The sequence below is a fragment of the Diabrotica virgifera genome, chromosome 9, assembly GCF_917563875.1.
Source record: "Diabrotica virgifera virgifera chromosome 9, PGI_DIABVI_V3a".
Classification (NCBI taxonomy): domain Eukaryota; kingdom Metazoa; phylum Arthropoda; class Insecta; order Coleoptera; family Chrysomelidae; genus Diabrotica; species Diabrotica virgifera.
In genome coordinates, this window is record NC_065451.1 from 183,729,552 (window position 1) to 183,749,626 (window position 20,075).

The window sequence follows — 20,075 nt, forward strand, 5'->3', positions numbered from 1 at the left end:
TTTAAATCTAAAATCCTTTTTAATAAAAATAGACTAATTAATATTCAATACGATTGTTTGTATTTGTTTTTACTTATTAAATTATATGACATTGAATATATTGATGTAACTAGTACACGCACTGCTGGCCTGACCTAGAGAAAGTTGTAGAGTAATCATAAAGCGTGTTAATTAACATAATCATAATTATGTTAATAAAACTGAATGCATATAATCAAATAGACAAATAGAATAGGGAGAACGACTATAAAGAAAGAACTTAATGATTATCAGAAGAAGCAAGCAATGTCATCCGCCAACTGAGTACTCGCAATTATTTTAATTAGTGAACCAATAAAATAGATATGAGTACTTAGTGCGTGAACCAATAAAGTAGATATGAGTGCTTAGTACGTTTAAGTTGATTAACCCCTTGTCCGTGTAGGCTACCCTCAACGATCAACATACTTTATTTTTGTTTGCTTTAAAAGTCTCTAGCATTAAAAATAAGCAAGTTACACCCAAAATAAATACAGTAGTCTCTCTTTATACCGATTCCCTATATAAAGATAATTCCTCTATAACGATGAAAATATTAAACGTTGTTTGGTTCGTATTAAAGACAATGTATTAATTCTTATATCTAATGTAATAAATCGTCAGTTTGTAAGAAAAAATTCAATATCCCGTATCTCGGAAACGAAGCATTTACGGACATATGTTTATAAAGCAAACGGTCACTTCTTTTTCATGCAGAATTACCCCTTAACGTTTGCCGCACTTATTTAGAAACACCCTGTATGGATGAAGAACATGGCTAGTTGTTAAAGTAGCTAACTTCTTTATTATCCAACATAAGCGAAGCAATCAAAAAACAGAATGTTAAGAAAACCTGAGGCTATAGTTGGGTTTTAACTTCAGTATTTTATAAAAAAAAAAACCTTCGAACCAAAGTGTTCGATTCTTGTGTCCTTCCCGTTCTCACTTGACACTTATGGAGCTCAAACCTGGACATTCACAAAAATGAACATGGACAAGATTAGAAAAACTCAAAGATCCATGGAACTGCAGATGCTTGGTATCTCATTCATAGATAGGCAAACTAACGAAGCAACCCGAAACAAAACAAAAGTAAAGGGTGATAAAAAGTAAGATACACAGAGGAAGACACACAACATTCTAGGAATGTACTACCAAAGTCCTATCAATATTTGAATGTCCTTCACATTCAAGGAACATTCGGTGAACATCTGATTACATTATTCCTGGAATGTTGCCGTAAGACATTCTTTGAACATACTACCAATGTCTATATATAAAAACTATATTTTAAGCTTTTGTATGTTTCCGGTTTTCTTTTACAAATAAAATAGTTTGTTATTGCAATCTTTAATCTAAAACTTAAAAAGCAAACAAAAACTTTGTGCAAAAACGACGAGAGGCAAGTAATTCTTAATAGTGTTAATTATAATTTTCAGCTTTGTCGCGGTATATATTCTTGTTATCTTGTCGACTGTCAAGTAATTTCTGTAATTTAATTGGTCTAAGCCATTGGCGCCATTCGCCATTGCCGCCATTGCCATTGTGTCTTGTGTCGTTGTCGCAGTCACAAGTCACAGTGTCCATTTCGCTTATTTTTTTGTTTATTTTTGATAATATTTTGCTTGTTATTTTATTTAATTCATCGAAAAAAGAGCCAGAGCCCCAGCAGAATATTGTTGATGTAAAGTTATTATAGACAAATAAAAACAAGTTCTGGTTCTAAGCAATCTGTGGATAGTGGCGTGGCCGAGTGGCGTGGGTGTAATACAATACACAACCATATTTTAGTCGGGCGGGAACACATTGGATTTTAGTGGTTTTTATTAGTTTTGTTTAAATAATTATGTAAGTATTGTAAAATCCGTTTTAAATTTTCTTTATTCATTGTTTCTTGTACCTCTGTTACGAAATAACGAGAAATAATATTGGTGAATTAACAATAAATTTGTTTATAAAGACATAAGTACATATTACTTGTTATCGTTATTGTTAAATATACAGGAAATTAATATTATTTACATGTATATTTATCAATCAACGCTATATATATTATAGACTGCTTATATTACATATTGCTATATTATTTACCTACTGCTGTAATAATATGGATTCTACAGAGAAACGAAAATTATTTAATAAATTTTATCAGCGATATAAACGATCTAAACAAGTTACGAAAGTCGATGAACGGGTCTCCACGTCTAAAGATAATTATTATAAAACCAGTGAAAGTTCCACATCCCAAAAAAACATTTTTAATGATTCAGAAGAAAGCACAGATTCTGAACAAAATTTTTGTGATATTACTCAAGTTCCATCTCAAATTCAGGAAGAAACCTTTGTTCAGACTGAATTTTTAGATATACCACAGCCGGCACATGAGGTACCGAAGTCAACTTTAATAGAACAGTTATCAGATTGGGCCATAATTCACAACATTAATCATATTGCTTTATCTGATTTATTGAAAATTTTAAATCGAACACTTGACATTAATCTGCCCAAAGATCCAAGAACTCTTTTAAAAACACCACGAAATACTGGTTCTCTAATTGATAAGGTAGAACCAGGTGTTTACTTTCATTTTGGGGTGGAAAATAGTCTTATTAATTTGATAAATCGTACAGGTGGTATTGGCTCCGGGGTTAGTAATATTTTAGAAATCTGTGTAAATGTTGATGGTCTTCCTTTATCAAAAAGCTCTGGTAGTCAGTTATGGCCTATAATGATTAACCTTTTTCAAAATAAAAACATTGTGGAGGTATGTGGATTATATCAAGGCAATAAAAAACCTGAAAATGTTAATCTGTTTATGTGCAAGTTTGTAAATGAAATCATCAGCTTGATGACTAATGGTTTCACTTATAAAAACCAAATATTTTATGTAAAAATTAAAGCTTTTATTTGTGATGTCCCTGCAAAAGCTTTTATAAAGTGTACCAGAGGTCATAGTGGCTATATGTCTTGTTCTAAATGTGATACTGAAGGTGTCTTTAAAGCGAATAGAGTTTGTTTTCCTCCAATAGAAGGATTTCGTCTTCGAACAGATGAAACTTTTAGGTCTAAAGAGCAAGAGAGCCACCACACAGATACTTCTATCTTGGAATCTATACCTAACTTGAATATGATAACTTGTTTTCCACTAGACTACATGCATTTAGTTTGTCTCGGCATTGTTAAAAAATTAATAAGTAATTTGTGGTTATCAGGAAAACCACCTCACCGATTTTCAAGCCAGCAAATTTCTAATATTTCCCAACAACATTTATCATTCCAAAATCAAGTACCCACTGAATTTTCTAGAAAACCTAGATTGCTTTCTGATATTAAGCATTGGAAAGCAACGGAGCTTAGAATGTTTCTGTTTTACACTGGACCAGTGGTGTTAAAAGGTAGTGTCACTGATGAAATTTACCAAAATTTTGTGTCTCTGCATGTAGCAGTTACGCTTTTCTCCAAAAATCAAAATATTGATTATGCTGCTGAATTGTCAAAATATTTTATTGAAACATTTTCACTGCTGTATGGAGAAGAAAATGTATCACATAATGTGCATAACCTTTTGCATATTGTTGATGACGTTAAAATTTTTGGTAGCATTGAAAATTTCAGTGCTTTTCCATTTGAAAATAATATGTTATTTTTAAAAAAACTGGTGCGCAAAGGGGATCAGCCCCTTCAACAAATTATTAATAGAATTGTAGAACGAAACAATTGTATTTTGGGATCTGCAAGTCTTGGTGTAGAATACCCTGTATTAAAATTTGAACATTCTAATGGGCCACTGATTGTAAGTGCTTTTGGTATAAAACAGTTTAAAAAAATTTGTTTGGAAAATTTCTCATTGTCCTTAGACGACTCAAATAATTGCTGTTTTATGAATGATAACAGTGTAGTTATTATTAAAAATATTGTTTCTTTAAATAATGTAGTAACAATAATTGGTCAGAAGTATTTAGTTTTAGAAAATTTTTATAATTTGCCTTGTGAATCTTCTAAATTAAACATTTTTGTTGTAAGTAAAGAAGGTCCTATTGAATCGTGGCAGTTACCTCAAGTAGTTTACAAGTTTTTTAAACTTAGATTAAACAATAAGGTGGTTGTGTTTCCGTTATTACATACAACTATTTAATTGTTGCAGGTTTGTTGTTGTTTATTTGGGTTTATATGACTGCACACACTAAATCCATTCACCAATTATACTATTTTTTATTTTATTAGTCTTTTTTTCATATCTTATCCTGAAACTAATGCTAATATTAATCTCTAGTAAACAATTATTCTACTAATAAACAATAATTTTTGTATTTTTTTAAAAAAAATTTTTAATATATTTTTTTTGTATTTTTTTAATGAAGTTCTCCTAACGAGTTTCACAGCAACATTCTTCTTTAGTCCTCTACTTAATTCGAAAGCTTTGTACTATGGACTGTTCTAGTTCGTCATTCATTTTTATCTACATATTTTTTTTTTATTATTATATCTGTTTTCTATTATTTTTTTATATATTTTTTTTTAATATTTTTTCCTTTTTTTTTGGCAATATAGGTAACAGACCTGGGCATCACATTTAATGAAAGCATTAATTTCAATGACCATATTTCACAGATTACATTGAAAAGTCTTAAACTTCTTGGATTTACATTAAGAAACTGTAGTGAGTTCCCAATTGATGTAACAAAGTTGTGTATTGTTCTCTTGAACGCTCTCAATTAGAATATGGCACGCTAGTCTGGTCTGCTATGTATGACCAGTACATCAATTCCATTGAGAAAGTTCAGAATAAGTTTCTTAGGTATTGTGGTTACAAAATGGGAATTCTAGTTGCAAATATAGACAAAAAAGTAATTTTAGATAGATTAAATCTAACAACACTTTATATCGGACGAATTCAGTTTGATTCTGTATTTATTTATAAATTATTAAATAATTTAATTCAATGTCCAGAACTTTTAAGTAAAATAAGCATCAATATTCCACAGCGTAGACTAAGATCTTTTGAATTTTTTCATATAAACTTTCATGCTACCAATTATACCTGCAATAATCCATTTGATAGGGTCTTAAGGTTTTTAAATAGTCACTGTGATAGAGATCCTTTTAATTTAAGTTTAAATCAATTTAAAACCATGATTTATAGTAAACTCTAGAATTATTTCTAATTATTGTATTTTAAAGTGTAGTTACGAGGTAAATTAGATTAAAAATATAGTATTATAATGCTGTAATGGGGTGATCCCGTCTATTTAATAAATAAAATAAAATTAACAGAAATACTTACTCTGTATTTTACAATTACAATTTCAGTTTAATATCTAAAATGAATATGTTTATACAATAGTCGGTATACCAACTCATTGTTTTCTAATGTTAATAAATAGTTTAAATTATTGGAATGGTGGACATCAGTCAAAGAATATGGTGAATTGAAAAACATATTTTATTAAAAATAAGAGAACATGTCAAAATTTTGTGTTGTAGGTTACCCAACTGACCACAAATACATTGTGGACTATCAGCTAGATTAACTTTAAATATTTATGATGGTATAAGACAGTGGTTAAATCTCATTCTGCATATCTCTATCTACATTCTAACACCATGTATGAGGATTTTTAGGCAAAACAAGTTTTGAGTATATTGAATTTATTCTCTACTGAATTATTCTAATCCCAAGTATGAGAAATAATGTTTTCTCATACTTGGGATTAAAATCATTCGGTAGAGCGTGCGCAATATAATCAGAATCAACCTCTAACTCGTTTCGCCTAAAAATCCTCATACTTTGTATTAGAATGTAGGTAGCGATATGGTTCTTGTTACAGATTTGTGTATTGCTGTTAATTTTTTTAATGTCATCGTTATTTTTCTAAAACTGAAAATTTGTCACTTTTTAAAAAACATGTAGTCATAAATTTGGTACGTAGTAGATTTAATCAATATTTTTTCTCGTATTTTTCTATTTTGGAGTATCATAACTTTTAAATTAAAATATTTTTTATGTTTTATGAAAAAAAAATTATTTTCTGTGATCAAAGTCGTCATGGCATCTCCAAAAACGTGGACTGTTGTGTGCTTCTGTTCGGATAATGCTGTCCAGGCAGTCCCAACAACATGGATAAATGGAGACACTTGTCTTTGGCCTGCCTTACCACGTGAAAAATTGAATAACGCATTAAAGAACTGCGAATACAATAGTTGTTGGCCCATGCATAAAGTGCGAATATTTCGGGATTCAACTTATGGTATCTAGACAAACTTATTTAATAAATTTATTTCTAAAATTAATTTCATTTTTAAAACTTAATTTTTTAAACCTTAAAAAATCTGCAAATTAAAACTATAATCCTAAAATTTAAATGTTTTGTTGTGAAGATGTTGTGCATACTTGACCTTTTTCAACATTTCTTGATGATTTTTGCCTTTAAAGATAATCTCAGCAATCAGTAATAAAACAAATATGTATAGCTGGTTCCTAAAAAACTGATACAACTCTTAGTAAGATTTGATCATTTTGAGCAGTGTATGGTTGATCTGACATTATATTATATTTATTATGACAGACAAATAATAAAATAAACAATTAAACAGTCATTTTTTGAGAAAGAACATAGTCAGCGATTTTGATATGGCTTAGAGCCAGACTACATCAATATATATATATATATAAAACAAAATATGCCCAAGATGGAATGCAACCATAGACACGTGTTTCTGACTTATTAGTCATCATCAGTATGATATATATGATATATATATTATAATGTTCTTGAACCCCTAAGTGGAGCATAGAGATTCAGTGAAAACGCGTCATTGGGTTCTATTTTGTGCTAGGGCCTTCACCTCATTCCAAGACTTTCCTTGACTTCTTATCTCGTCAGACTACATCAAGATCCTTAATTAATTGCCTTGCAGCGAGACCAAAAACAAAAAGAAGAGGAAGAAGAAAGTACACTGCTCAATTTTCTACAAAATACGCTTAAGAGTCGTATCAGTTTTCTTTGGAACCAGCTGTACATACATATTTTTGTATTTTTTTAATTTAATGTTGGCATATTATTTTTTAGAAGACTATGCAACAGCGAGAACGAAGGCAGCGAAAGCTGAGTACAGCAGTGACCTAAATTCAGATCCTGACGTAAGAAGATCCAGAAAAAGACGAACGTTCACTTCTTCGGAATCAGAAGACGAGAGCAGGATAAAGAAAAAGCCGAAAAAAAAAGCTATAAATCTACCGACACCTCCATCGTGGAATATGCCTACAGTGCTGTTAGACTATGAGGATATGAACAATACAATTGATACAAATGGTAGTTTTATTAGAGAGAGTATGGAAATTACCGCTGGCGCAGCCAATTTCTCAGGCGCAAATTTAAAAGGTGAGTTAAATATTTAATTAAAATAACTTTAAAAACATGGATTCATATGGATCAAGCATTTTTGCAGACCAAATTATGTTTTTTGAGCATTTTACAACTCATGTTGGAATGCTACTCCTACAGTTTTTAAGATATTTAGTTCTTTTTATATTTGGCAACTTAGCCTGTTTTACATTATACCTTCTTCAGTCTAGAATGTTTATTAATTTGTAAACTAACGGTACTAGATACAATAAATCACAATTTTCGCTTCTAAATATTCATGCTAGTTTCTAGATTTGGTCCTATTTTTTCATTCTAAGTTTTATAATATACTTCTAATAAAAGCACATATGTAGTGAACATTGCCCGCACAGACTCGGCAGTGCTGACTCTTGTATTTTTTTTATTTATTTATTTATTAACGGGATAAACCCAATACATACAAAATACAATAAAGAAGAGCTTTCATCGTAATAATGAAAATATAAAATTTAGATACATGTAAAACTACAACTAAGTATAAAACACAAACATAAAAAATAAAAGAATATAAAATATTGTTTTATTGTTTTAAATATTTATGAACATATTTAGTTTGAATTTTATTGATGGTTATATGGTTCTAATAAAAGCAAAAGTAGTACCCAAGTTAAAATCAAATATATGCATGCGCAGCATCAGTTTTCCTGTTTATGAATATTTTCCTTTAAAATATTAATCATGTTTTAACCATAAAATATTTTGGACATTGTACACCTAAATAATCCGTTCCTATAGAAAGTACTGATCTATCCATGGAAATGTGCTAAAGTTACTTGCCTTAGGGCAGGGCGTAAACTTTTTCTTACATATGTTTGCTATTATTTTGAAAGTCTTTGAAGGTTACTAATATCAATTCTTCTGTTTTTGTAGAAACTGAGGATGTTTCTGAAATAACGGATGATAAACATAATTGCAAACGCAATTCACAAATACTCTACAACATACAGAGCCTGTTAATAGAGGTCAATGAAAGACTAATAGAGGTCAATAATAAATTGTCTGCCAATCCTCAACAGTCATTGGAAGGACCATCAGTGGACGATGTTTTAGAAAGAATTTCTATAGAGCTGCCAGTGGATAGTGAAGAAAAACTAGAAAATCTAGAACAATTTTTGGCATCTACCGAAAATTATAAATCTTTGGTAAGTACCCACCTAATTTTAACTTAATGTGTTTTTTTTTCGCTTAACAATTCATTTTTGTCTTTTACTTTTGCTATGCTAAATGTCATTTAAAATTTGTTTTAGGTCCAATATTTTGCCAAGATGGGAGGCATTAATCTGTGTGATTTTGTGAAAAGATGTTTGGGCCCAATAATGTCAGACTCGATGGCAATGGCCTATTCTTTTATAGGCAGAAAAGGGAAATTGAACTTTTCAAAGCTACAGCTTTCAAAAGCAGTTATTGGTAAATATTATTTTTTGTGTTAATATAGTTAGGGACATTTTTTATTATTAAAAATCATAATACCTTATCAACTACTTGGTTTGATAATGGATAGAAAATTTAATTGTACCCTATTCTGGTACAAAACCGACACTTAAAAGTTCATTTTCAAGATCACTTTAGTCATCTAATTGGTTGTAATACTCATTTAGATGTTATTCACCAAATTCTCGTGTGAGACTTCATCACACTTTGTCAGGGCTCATCTTTGTCAGCATTTAAATATCACAAATCCACAAGTAGTTGGCACATAGAATAGTGGCACATAGACATTTTACATGGGTAACATACATAAAATAAATTCCATAAAGGAAGAGTTAAAACAAAATGGCACCTGCTGCCGTTGAATATGGACAATTTGAATCCTGACGAATTGTGAAATCTCACATGCAAATTGGAGGAAGAGAATATAAATGAGTACTACTACTTCACTTATAGGGGATACCCAGTAATAAGTAGCACTAACTAAAGTTTACGGCAAGTACTCCTTGACATCAATTGAATCAGTGAGTTGGAAAACCGTACATGTCCAAAATATATGTTCCGAGAAAATCAATAAAAACATTTTAATACTGGAACTACTTAACATAGACTACAACGACTACAGTCAGTTGTGCTACGTTAACGGCTAAGTTTGTAGTATAGTCCCTTTCTCGATAGGCCCTATCGAGAAAGGGACAAATAAACAAAATGGATACTTTACTTTAAAATGTCAAATTTTGGACTTAAACGGTTTTCCAACTCACTGATTCAATTATATTACATATTATGTTAAAGTATACTACAGTACACTCGCGATTATCCGAGGTAACGGACCATGACTACCTCGATAACGAAAAAAGTCGGTTAACAATGAGATTGGTTATGTTTCTAGAAAAACACGTTAATAACCATAACTTTGGATATTTTAATTACAAAACTAATACAGTATTGTCTATAAAAGATAAAAACATTTACCGTATCAATATTACTGTTTTAAAAAGTCTTGATTGATTTTTGCGTAAGCTTCATTCCTCTTTTTGAAACGGCGATGTTGCGCCAAGGTTGAAAGTTCTAACTAACCAGTTATGACTTTTGCCTCGGTTAACCGAGGGGCTCGGATAACCGAGGCTCGGATAATCGCGAGTTTACTGTATATAAATATGTTAACAATTGAAGAGCTCAAGAATAAAAGGATGAGGGTCCAAAAAGACAAGTTTTGAGATATTAAGTTTTTAAGTTTTAAAACTAGGTATAAAAATAATTAACAGAAAGGGCACTTGATTTTGGTTACTAAATCATTCAGTAACTTACAGGGAACGTATAGGCTATGTTTTTGTGTTATAAATTTACAAATTACTATAAATATAAATTTATTTATCTTTTGATGTCATGAAATCTCAAGCTAAATGGATGAGAGTCCATTAACGTGTCTTAAAATGAAACTAAAAATACAGATAAAGTAGTCTATATTACAAATAGTTTATATTGCAAATAGTTACAGATAATATACAATGAAAAATAAACGCTTTAAGCATGTGGCAGTGCGTCAAAATATGCTTGAGACTTTACAGAGCAAAATTGTTTCAAATGTTGAATATCGTCGAATTTTGCTTTATTTAAAGGTAAAAGTCCACAATATGCTAGCTCTGGTAAGTGAAAATAGCCTTCAGGTAGTGAAATTTGTTTCCTCTTAGGCTTAGTAACAATACTTTCTTCATTTAGGCCATTAACAGTTTGACGATGTATCATCATTTGAGGGTGATGAGAAACGATGCTTAGTTAGCGTACAGGTCGTGTTTTAAAAGGACAACTTTTTGTATACAAAGGAGAAAGAAATTTAGTCCATGACTTAAATATTTCCTGGTTCTCGCAAGAAATAACTCTAAATGGTGTTGGTTTGGATCTGGAGTGTTCAATAATTTCGCTCCACTCCGAAGGGGTTTCAACCACAGATTTTTGATTGATTAAGCCCATGTTCCTGTCACACTCGAGGTACGAGTGGCCTCTGATTGGAAAAAACATTACTACATCTTGCATGCTACTACATCATTACATCTTGCATGCGACCAAAACTTTTTCTTTTCCTTGAACAATTTTCAATTGCTGCAGAATATTCGTTGTCAGACATTTTAAACAGCACAAGACTTCAAAAATGTAATAACATCCATCTACACCAAAATAACAGAAAGCTATAAACACAGGTATGTACGTTTACAAACCTCTGGGCAACAAACAACTCTAATAGCAGAGATCTCTATGGTCAGCAATCTGAAGTAGGTGGACTGTCATCCTTTTATCCTGCGTTTGTAGCACCTTCATTCTTTTAGCCTAGAAGACCTATTTTTCAAAGCTGAATGGCTTGTACACCGTCATCTTTATTGCTTAGTTAGATATCATACAATATTTTACATGGGATAAAGTACAAGAAATTTGTATTATCTCCATAATGACAAATAATGGACCCTCATCCTTTTAGCTTTGAGATCTTCAATTTGATATTGTAAATTTTAATGTGAAATTTACATTTCAGGTGGCTCTAAAAACTCTATTACCTGTAAATAGTATTTCTTTTGATTGTTAATTGTAAAGAATAGAAAACTTACCATTCATTGTATTTTTTAGAATCATCTGAGAGAACTGGCTTACAAAAAACAAGGAAGGAGACAGAATATGCTGTAGCCTTGTGGCTAAGAAAATCCAAGGAAAGATGCATGAAGAGAATATAAGACATTTTTTTTTATAATTTAGATGTGCAATATATTTTTATGTGCAATAAAACTGTTTATATTTATCAATGAGTATTATTTGATATAGCCACGTATTATCCGTTGCAAGATAATTCAGATTTATATTTATATCTATTTAATATTATATTATCACATTTTAGTATAAATAGTATGATTATTCATTTAAAGCATACTCCCGCATACTTAGTACGCTTTAAATGAATAATTACATTATACTAAAATGTGATAATATAATATTAAGTAGATATAAATCCGAATTATCTTGCAATGGATAGTATATTCAGGGTATATTCAGGGAATGTCTAAAAAATATACTGTGGATGTCCAAAGAACATTCATGGAATGTTCCAACAAGACATTCAGTCTAAAAAATATACTGTGAATGTCCAAAGAACATTCATGGAATGTCCAAAGAACATTCATGGAATGTTCCAACATTCATGGAATGTTCCAACAAGACATTCAGTCTAAAAAATATACTGTGAATGTCCAAAGAACATTCATGGAATGTTCCAACAAGACATTCAGTCTAAAACATATACTGTGAATGTCCAAAGAACATTCGTAGACATTCATGGAATGTTCCAACAGAACATTCTAAGAATATTTAAAATGCTGACACAGCACATTCCAGGGACTTTCCAGGGACATTCGTGTGCATTTGGGGACATTCCAGGAATGTTTGGAATGTCCTGTGAGTACATTCTAGGAACATTCATGGAATGTTTTGTGTTATTAGGGAAGTGTCATCCGATTTTAGTTTTTTGTCTGGGAAGTCCTTAAGCCAGCAATCCATCTCTCACCTAGAAAAATGTGCAGCCGATTTCGGGTTGAAGTATAGTAGGGATGTAGATACAGTTGAACTAGTCAACGAGGTTTCTTCATTTAAATACCATGCAAATGAGCTTTTTGAAAATATCGAAAAGGCAACGCATTTGGATATTCTCACAGCGATTTCAAAATATGGACTAAGAGATGCCTACCCAAACATTGAAATAGCTATAAGAATATTTTTGACCATGCCTGTCAGTGTGGCATCATGTGAAAGATCATTCAGTAAACTCAAAATTATTAAAAACTATTTGCGTTCCAGCATGAATGAAGCAAGACAGACAAATCTTGCCATTCTATCTATAGAATACAACATTGCTTCGAAAATCGACTACAACGATGTCATAAAAGAGTTTGCAAAACTTAAAGCAAGAAAAGTTAAGTTTTAGTTGCCTAAAATACCATTCCAAACTATGTATGTTTTACTAAGTTCGACAGGTTAATCTTTATTTGTAGAAGATTTTATTGTATTCTGTCAATATTATATTTCTATGTAAATAAATATGTATATATGTTAATGGATAGTCTACCTTATTACTTATAATCCCCAGATCAAAAGACACATGTAGGTGATCAAAATAAAAAGGTTATAGGCTACAGTTAAAAGGTTATTATATCGTTGAGTATAAATTAAAAAAAAAAAAACTACTAGAATTGTTCAAAATATGGATAAATTTTACAATAGAAACGTGCACTAAAAGTGTATTTCTCACTATTAGTGACTCACACGTAATTTAATTAAGAAGTCTGATGGACGAATTCCTTTCAGAAAATAATAAAACTTCACCATTACCAATGACAAATTAAAATTAAACCCGTTGCAAACCAATCTCAAAACGATTAAAAACTAACAATTTTGCAGTGTGAAATTCAAAATTGCGAACCCCCCGTTACGTTGCGGGGTATTCCGTACCCCCCAAACCCCCCGGTAGGGGCGCAATTTCATTCCAATCGCCAAGAGCGCTGTACGGCCCTGGACATAGCCTGCGAGACACTTGCGTCTTGCAGTTAGAACTGAGGGTCGTTTTAGGGAGTATATTAGTAGAGACCGACCGATTAATCGGCTTCGGCATCGGCTTCGGCCACCTTCGGCCAATATTTAAACCTTCGGCCAAAAGGAAGCCGAAGGTTTCGCCGAAGGTGGAATAATAAAATGCTCCGAGTATACTATACTATATAAATAATCTCTAAACAAGATGCTTCGGCGAGCCTTTGATACTTTGAATAATATTTACACCCTATTTTATACCCTAATAAACCAAAACGTTTTAAAAACTTTCAGGTAGTAGGTAGGATATAAATTTTAACAATAGGCCAAGATGTCTCAAAGATCTTCATTTGAATATTTCTCACGTAGTAAAATTGTGAGAAACTATAATAATTTTATTGTATTTGTTAAAACTCAAGATTACTGGTGTTTTGACTACCTAAATATTAATGGCAAAACATCGACCATCGACTATCCCTACTATAAATGCAAATATTTAGTCACCTTCGGCTTAGGCTTCGGCTTCGGCCGAAGGTATCCTTCAGGCCGAACTTCGGCCGAAGGTATCCTTCAGGCCGAACTTCGGCATCGGCTTCGGCTTCGGCCAAAAAAGTCACATTCGGTCGGTCTCTATATATTAGTTCGGCTATATTCTTAGATACTTTATGAGAAACAAAAAAAAAATTGTAACAAAAATTTTGAAAATTGGACTTATGCTCACTACGAAGAATACCATAAACGTACATAGCGAGTCAAAATATTCATTTAAAGAACACTTGACACATTTGACACGTTACTCAGGTCATTATTACAATGTAAAAATAAAATATTTTGTACATTCCTTCCCAGCAGACGACTTGTCTGAAATTAGTTGTCCGGGTTATGAGAATAGTCGCCTTCTAATCATAACATAACATTCTTGCTTTGCGACGCCGATAGTAATATCAAATATCGTATCCAAACTTTTTAAAAATATGTCACGTTGCTGATAAAAATATACCTAATAAGTAATTAATTTTTTTCATTATTAGTTTTCTAGGAATTTAAACACCACAAATTTAATCTTATCGGTATATAGAATAGTAAGACTATTATTATGTATTGTTTTTGCTGAATGTGCTATGCCCTATGCTATTAGATCACTGGGTTACACAAAATTTGCCGAAACAGCGCGGCTAATCTTTAAAAGTATGATAACGAGACAAAAGAACAGTGTAAATAAAATACCGAAATCAACGATATACACTTCTCTCCAAAAAATTTACTCAGCACCTTAAAAACGGGTCATTGTTAATGTCTTGAATTTCCTAAGCCAGTTGTCCGATTCAAGTGATTTTTTTAATATGCTGTCTTATTTTTATAAATATCGTTGTAATATTTTTGCTAGACAGGTCAATTATTGTCATTGTACACCGGGTGTACCAATAAAAGTGTGTTTTTTCACAGAGCTAGCATCACTCTGTGGAATATTCTAGCATTTATAAGATACTGAAATTACAACGATAACCTCATATTTTCTTAACATAGTGTTTTTTTATTCATTCGCTTATAATTATTTCGCTTATTATTATATTGGATAATAAAATACATAAGTTTTTTATAAACATTAGTTAGTTAGAACATAGGCACGGATCACTTAGATTCTTAGATCATGGGTTCAAACTCCACCCGGTATCAGTTGTCTAAATCACTAATTCTCAATCTTTTTGAATGTCTATTAAGCCAGATCATCCATTTCATAAGTCCATATTTGGAATAGTTTCATATTTTTTTGCTAATTTTTTGCTAATTTATTACCACAAAAACAAATTTTTTGCTCCACCCCTAACCGAGAAAAAATGGTTGATGTAGCTTAATATTATGTCACATCATCGATAGCCATATCTCGCGAACCTAAAGATCTAGAAAATCGTACGACGCGGCATATTTTTTTGCTAATTTATTGCTGTCGATCTGCATATGCAACATACCCCAAAACCACCCCTGCTTCCCTTACAGCTAAACAACACCCCCAAAAAAAAAAAACGAAAAATCTTGAAAAATGATTTTTGTGATATAGTTGACGGTTGATATTTAATTGCTAATTTTTTGCTGTCATTAGCCGTAAAAAACAAATTTTCTGCTCCACCCCTAACCGAGAAACAATGGTTGATGTAGCTTAATATTATGTCACATCATCGATAGCCATATCTCGCGAACCTAAAGAGCTAGAAAATCTTACGACGCGGCATATTTTTTTGCTAATTTATTGCTGTCGATCTGCAGATGCAACATACCCCCAAACCACCCCTGCTTCCCTTACAGCTAAACAACACCCCCAAGAAACAACGAAAAATCCTAAAAAATGATTCTCATGATATGGTTGACAGTTGATGTTCAATAACAAATTTTTTTCTATGATAAGTTCTATCGATCCAAAGCTTATTTTAAATGTTTTTTAATGATACTTATGCACGTATTATAAAAATTGAGTTATCCATCGCATTTTTTCGGTATGTCAAAAAAAAAGTGTTTCATTTTTTGTTTATTACATTTTCTGTTATATCTCGAAAACTGCTCGATGGATTTTAATGATCCTCATCTCTTTTTATTTTGTTAAACGTGCAAAAATATGAATTTTTCATTTTACCATATCAATGTATATCGAACCATATTTCCGAGATTTATCGATCGATTTTTGACTATTATTAAATATAAGTCACTTCGATACCGCTCCGGCTACACTCATAAAAAAAGTAGTTACCGATCTTAGAAAAAGCGTTATTGAACGAAGAAAGGCTGTTTTCTAGAGCCAAGAGTAAAATAAATTACAACTAAGAATTTTTTTCAATACATTCTTATGAAGAATAAGTTCTTGGCTATAGTTTATTTTACTCTTTGCTGTAGAAAACAGCCTTTCTTCGTTCAAGAACGCTTTTTCTAAGATCGGATAGCTATACTTTTTTTTATAAGTGCATAAAAACTCTTTCATTGTCCCCCGGACTAAAATGAATCAGCTATCAAATAATTATTTATTTTTCTTGAAAGTGATTCTTAGAAGTTTCTTTAATAACTGCATCAAATGTCGCGCCGCTATTTTATGTTTACAATGCTTAACGATGTATAAGTATATCCATGTACTAATGTACATAATGTTTATTTATGTGTAATTCAATCCCATAATTAGTCTAAAAGTGTTTTAAAGTTTTTATAATGTCAGTTAAAATATTTCACTCCGACGCGATTTATAAGGACAGTTCAATATCTCATTTACCGGTAATCAATTTAAATTATAAATAACACGCCTCAATGTTTCAAACCTATTTGAACAACCCCCGTACTTCGTAGAAGAGATATGGAAGAAACAGACAATTAACGTACATCCCATCAAATATTTATTGGACATTGATGTTATTTAAAATCATCAATAATTTACATGCTGCTTGGAAATTTGTTATCGCTCGGACTGTCGATGGGTGTGTATTACATGTCATGTAGAGATAAGAAACGCTGTTTAAGGCCGATGTCAGATTATGCCTTTTGACCGGATGCGTTTCCGCCGCATCCGTTGAAAACGCATAGTGTGACAGATCGGTCCGGTTGCGTTGGAAACGGATGCGTTTTGAGTCATCGGTACGCGCTTACAAACTGCACCAGACTAAACGCATAATGTGACAGGTCGGTCCGGTTGCGTTGGAAACGGATGCGTTTTCACCGCATCCGGTCCAAACGCATAATGTGGCATCGGCCTAAGAAGTCTTGAGTCATACCAGTGCTGTACAGCTAAATATTTGCGCTGATTGACTTCGGATATTCAATCAACGATATTTGTTTAGTATTTTACAATATAAATATGGCCTGCAATATGGCCTCTTGGCGACCATTTGAAAATGAGGAAAATTATAACCCAGAATCGAGTTGTGTTGAAAGCAGTTTAGAGTTTAAAAACAAAGACCTACATGTGCAGTGTCAACGTTGTTTTCAACATATACGAGTGCTTAAAAAAAGAAAATGATCAAAACTCCGATAGAACTATTCTAAATAAAATAAGTGAACTTACCAAACTATCAGCATCGACAATTTATCGTATAAGGGAAGGAAACGTTATAAATCACGGTTTAAAACGAATACGAACGAATCAAAAATTCAGAAAAATAGACGATGTCGATAAAAACATTCGAAAGACTGTGTATAATTTCTACAAGGAAAACAAGGTGCCTACATTACATATGATGATCCAATATGCACTAATAGAATATCCTAGTTATGCTTACAAATGTTTAGCAACATTGCGAAACATTTTGATAGACTGTGGGTTTAGATATAAGAAAATAAATGACAGAATGGTAATATAATATGTAATGGAGTGGCAGCGAATAGTCCAACTTAGGCAGGAATATTTACGCAAAATCAAAGAATATCGACAGTCTAACAGATTAATAATATCTAGACGAGACCTGGTTTGACACACATGACGTCGTTAAGTATGGTTGGGTAGATAACTCTCAGAGCTGCAGTTTAAATACACCATGTTCAAGGGGGAAACGTATAATAATCTTGCATGCAGGTAGTGAACAGGGATTTGTACGAAATGCATTGTTACTGTCTGCCAAAAACATCAACGAATCATCTGCCGATTATCATGAAGACATGACCGCAAAAGTCCACAAAAAGATTAAGTCCACAGCCGTATTTTGATCCAAGAAAAACGAAGTTTACAGAAACGAAAAATGCAAACGATTTAAGACGGCAAAAATTTAGGATTTTTAATTATTTATTAAAAGTGCTCTTCAGATGTAAGGGTAGCAGGGGACGTTTGATGGTAAATTTCTGCCCTCTTTCCCATTTTACTAGAAATTTTATCAAACACGGCATAGCACTCTTTCTCAAATAGTTTTTGAGGACCTAGTGTTCGTGACTGATCTTCTGCCAGCTCTCCAGCCATCATCTTGACCTTTTTTATCCTTTTAGAAGGGAATTCACTGGGAATAGTCAAAGAGTCACACGTAGCTTTAGCATTTTCCAAAAATTTTGTAACTCCTTCTTTGCGCATTTCTTCTACTTTTTTTGCTAAACCCAAGAGCAAACTAGACGCTACATCCAGAGTTGTACCTTTCCCTTGAAGAGCCTTGTTTGTACAATCTACACTGACCAAAATATCAGACCACATTTCCAAAAGCGACACAAATTCAAAATCAATTTGTTTTAAAACTTTCATAGCATCAGAAACTGTGTCTGCATTCCAGTCGTTGTCTCTGTCAGTCATGCTTATCAAAATCTTGTAAACAGAGGTTAGACCATTCTTAAGAGATGTCACGGCTTGACGCCTGGACGACCATCTCGTGTCACAATGTCTTTTGAGTGTGGTATTGAGACAACCAAGCAAGGCCTCCCATCTCGAGGTAGAGCTGCTGAAAAATTTGAAAAAATCCAAAACCTTTCCGAAAAAAGTTGTCATCATTACTGAAACTTCTGCAGCATGCACGCCTACGAGATTTAGGCTGTGTGCCGCACAAGGCACAAATGTTGCCAGGTCATTTAACTGGGATATGTGTGCTTGAACGCCTTCATATTTTCCGGCCATGTTTGATCCGTTGTCGAATCCTTGTCCACGACAGTTCTGTATATCCAAGTCATCAGTTTTAAGTTTTTCCAAGATTTCTTGAGATATCCCTCTTCCTGTCTTCTGGTGAGTTATGACGAAGTCCACAAAGCTCTCTTCAACAGAGCATTTACCATCCTCGATAGTAACATATCTGATTACTTGGCTCATCTGCTCTAAATGAGCTGTGTCTGGGGTGCAGTCGAACATGATGGAGAAATACTTTGCACGTTTTATCTTCCTCAATATTTCTGATCTGACATTACTTCCCAAGAGGTCTATGACTTCATTTTGAATAAGGGGAGAAAAATAGCTAGTGACATTCTTTCCATGTTTAACTGTTTCTATGTGTTTAGCTAGTTAAGGATTATAATGACTAATAAGCTCTAAGGTACTCAGAAATATACCACAGTTGCTGTCACCAATCAAGTCCGATCCACCTCTTAAAGCTAAGTTATTCCTAGCACAGTGAAGAATAACATCTACAATACACTTCAGAATGTTGGTCCACTTGTCTGTTTCAGCTTGTATTAGCTTTTGATGTCCTGCGTCAACAGACTTGCCTGTTTTTTGTTTTTTGTTTTTGTTTACAACAAAAAACAAATGTGTTCTTCCAATTTGTGCAAAAAGTTTACTTTCTCGAAAAGTGTTTACCTATAAATAATGGGTTTCCTTCATAGCCAATTTTGCGCCCTCGTTGTACCTGCGCCTTTGGCGGGGGCACATCTCGCCACCGCCTAGTTACGGCCCTGGCTATGTCTTGTTCTTGTTCAAGCCTTGCACGGTAAGTCTTGGTCTTGGTCTTGCTAAAATTAGGCGGTCTTGGTCTTGGTCTTGGTCTTGCGAAAACGCAAGATCAAGACCAAGACCAAGACCGATTTTGGGCAACACTAGAGGAAGACCTCAAATGCGCTGCAGCGACGACATCAAAAGAGTCGCAGGACCAATGTGGAAACGCGTCATACACAACAGGGATGAATGGCGAGAAATAGAGGCTTTTATTCGACTATTCGAATAGAAAAAAGGCCATAAAAATTTTTATAAATGCTAGAATATTCCACAGGGTGTGGTGAACA

At 32.7% G+C, this 20,075-nt stretch overlaps 2 protein-coding genes across 5 annotated transcripts in view; one reads left to right on the forward strand and one right to left on the reverse strand.

Moving 5' to 3' along the window:
- The window catches only part of LOC126891825 (lipase 3-like), a 199,613-nt gene that overhangs the window by 154,711 nt on the left and 24,827 nt on the right, over positions 1–20,075 (reverse strand). The window lies entirely within an intron of this gene.
- Positions 1,550–11,643, forward strand: LOC126891827 (uncharacterized). Of its 2 annotated transcripts, XM_050661111.1 has the most exons (6): positions 1,550–1,866; positions 6,060–6,266; positions 7,089–7,400; positions 8,295–8,566; positions 8,672–8,831; positions 11,475–11,643. In XM_050661111.1, the coding sequence occupies exons 2-6, from the start codon at positions 6,065–6,067 to the stop codon at positions 11,576–11,578; spliced, it is 1,050 nt and encodes a 349-aa protein (XP_050517068.1). In that variant the 5' UTR covers positions 1,550–1,866; positions 6,060–6,064; the 3' UTR covers positions 11,579–11,643. The 2 variants fall into 2 exon arrangements, with proteins under 2 accessions (XP_050517068.1, XP_050517067.1); XM_050661110.1 differs by lacking the exon at positions 1,550–1,866 and having other exon boundaries at positions 6,014–6,266.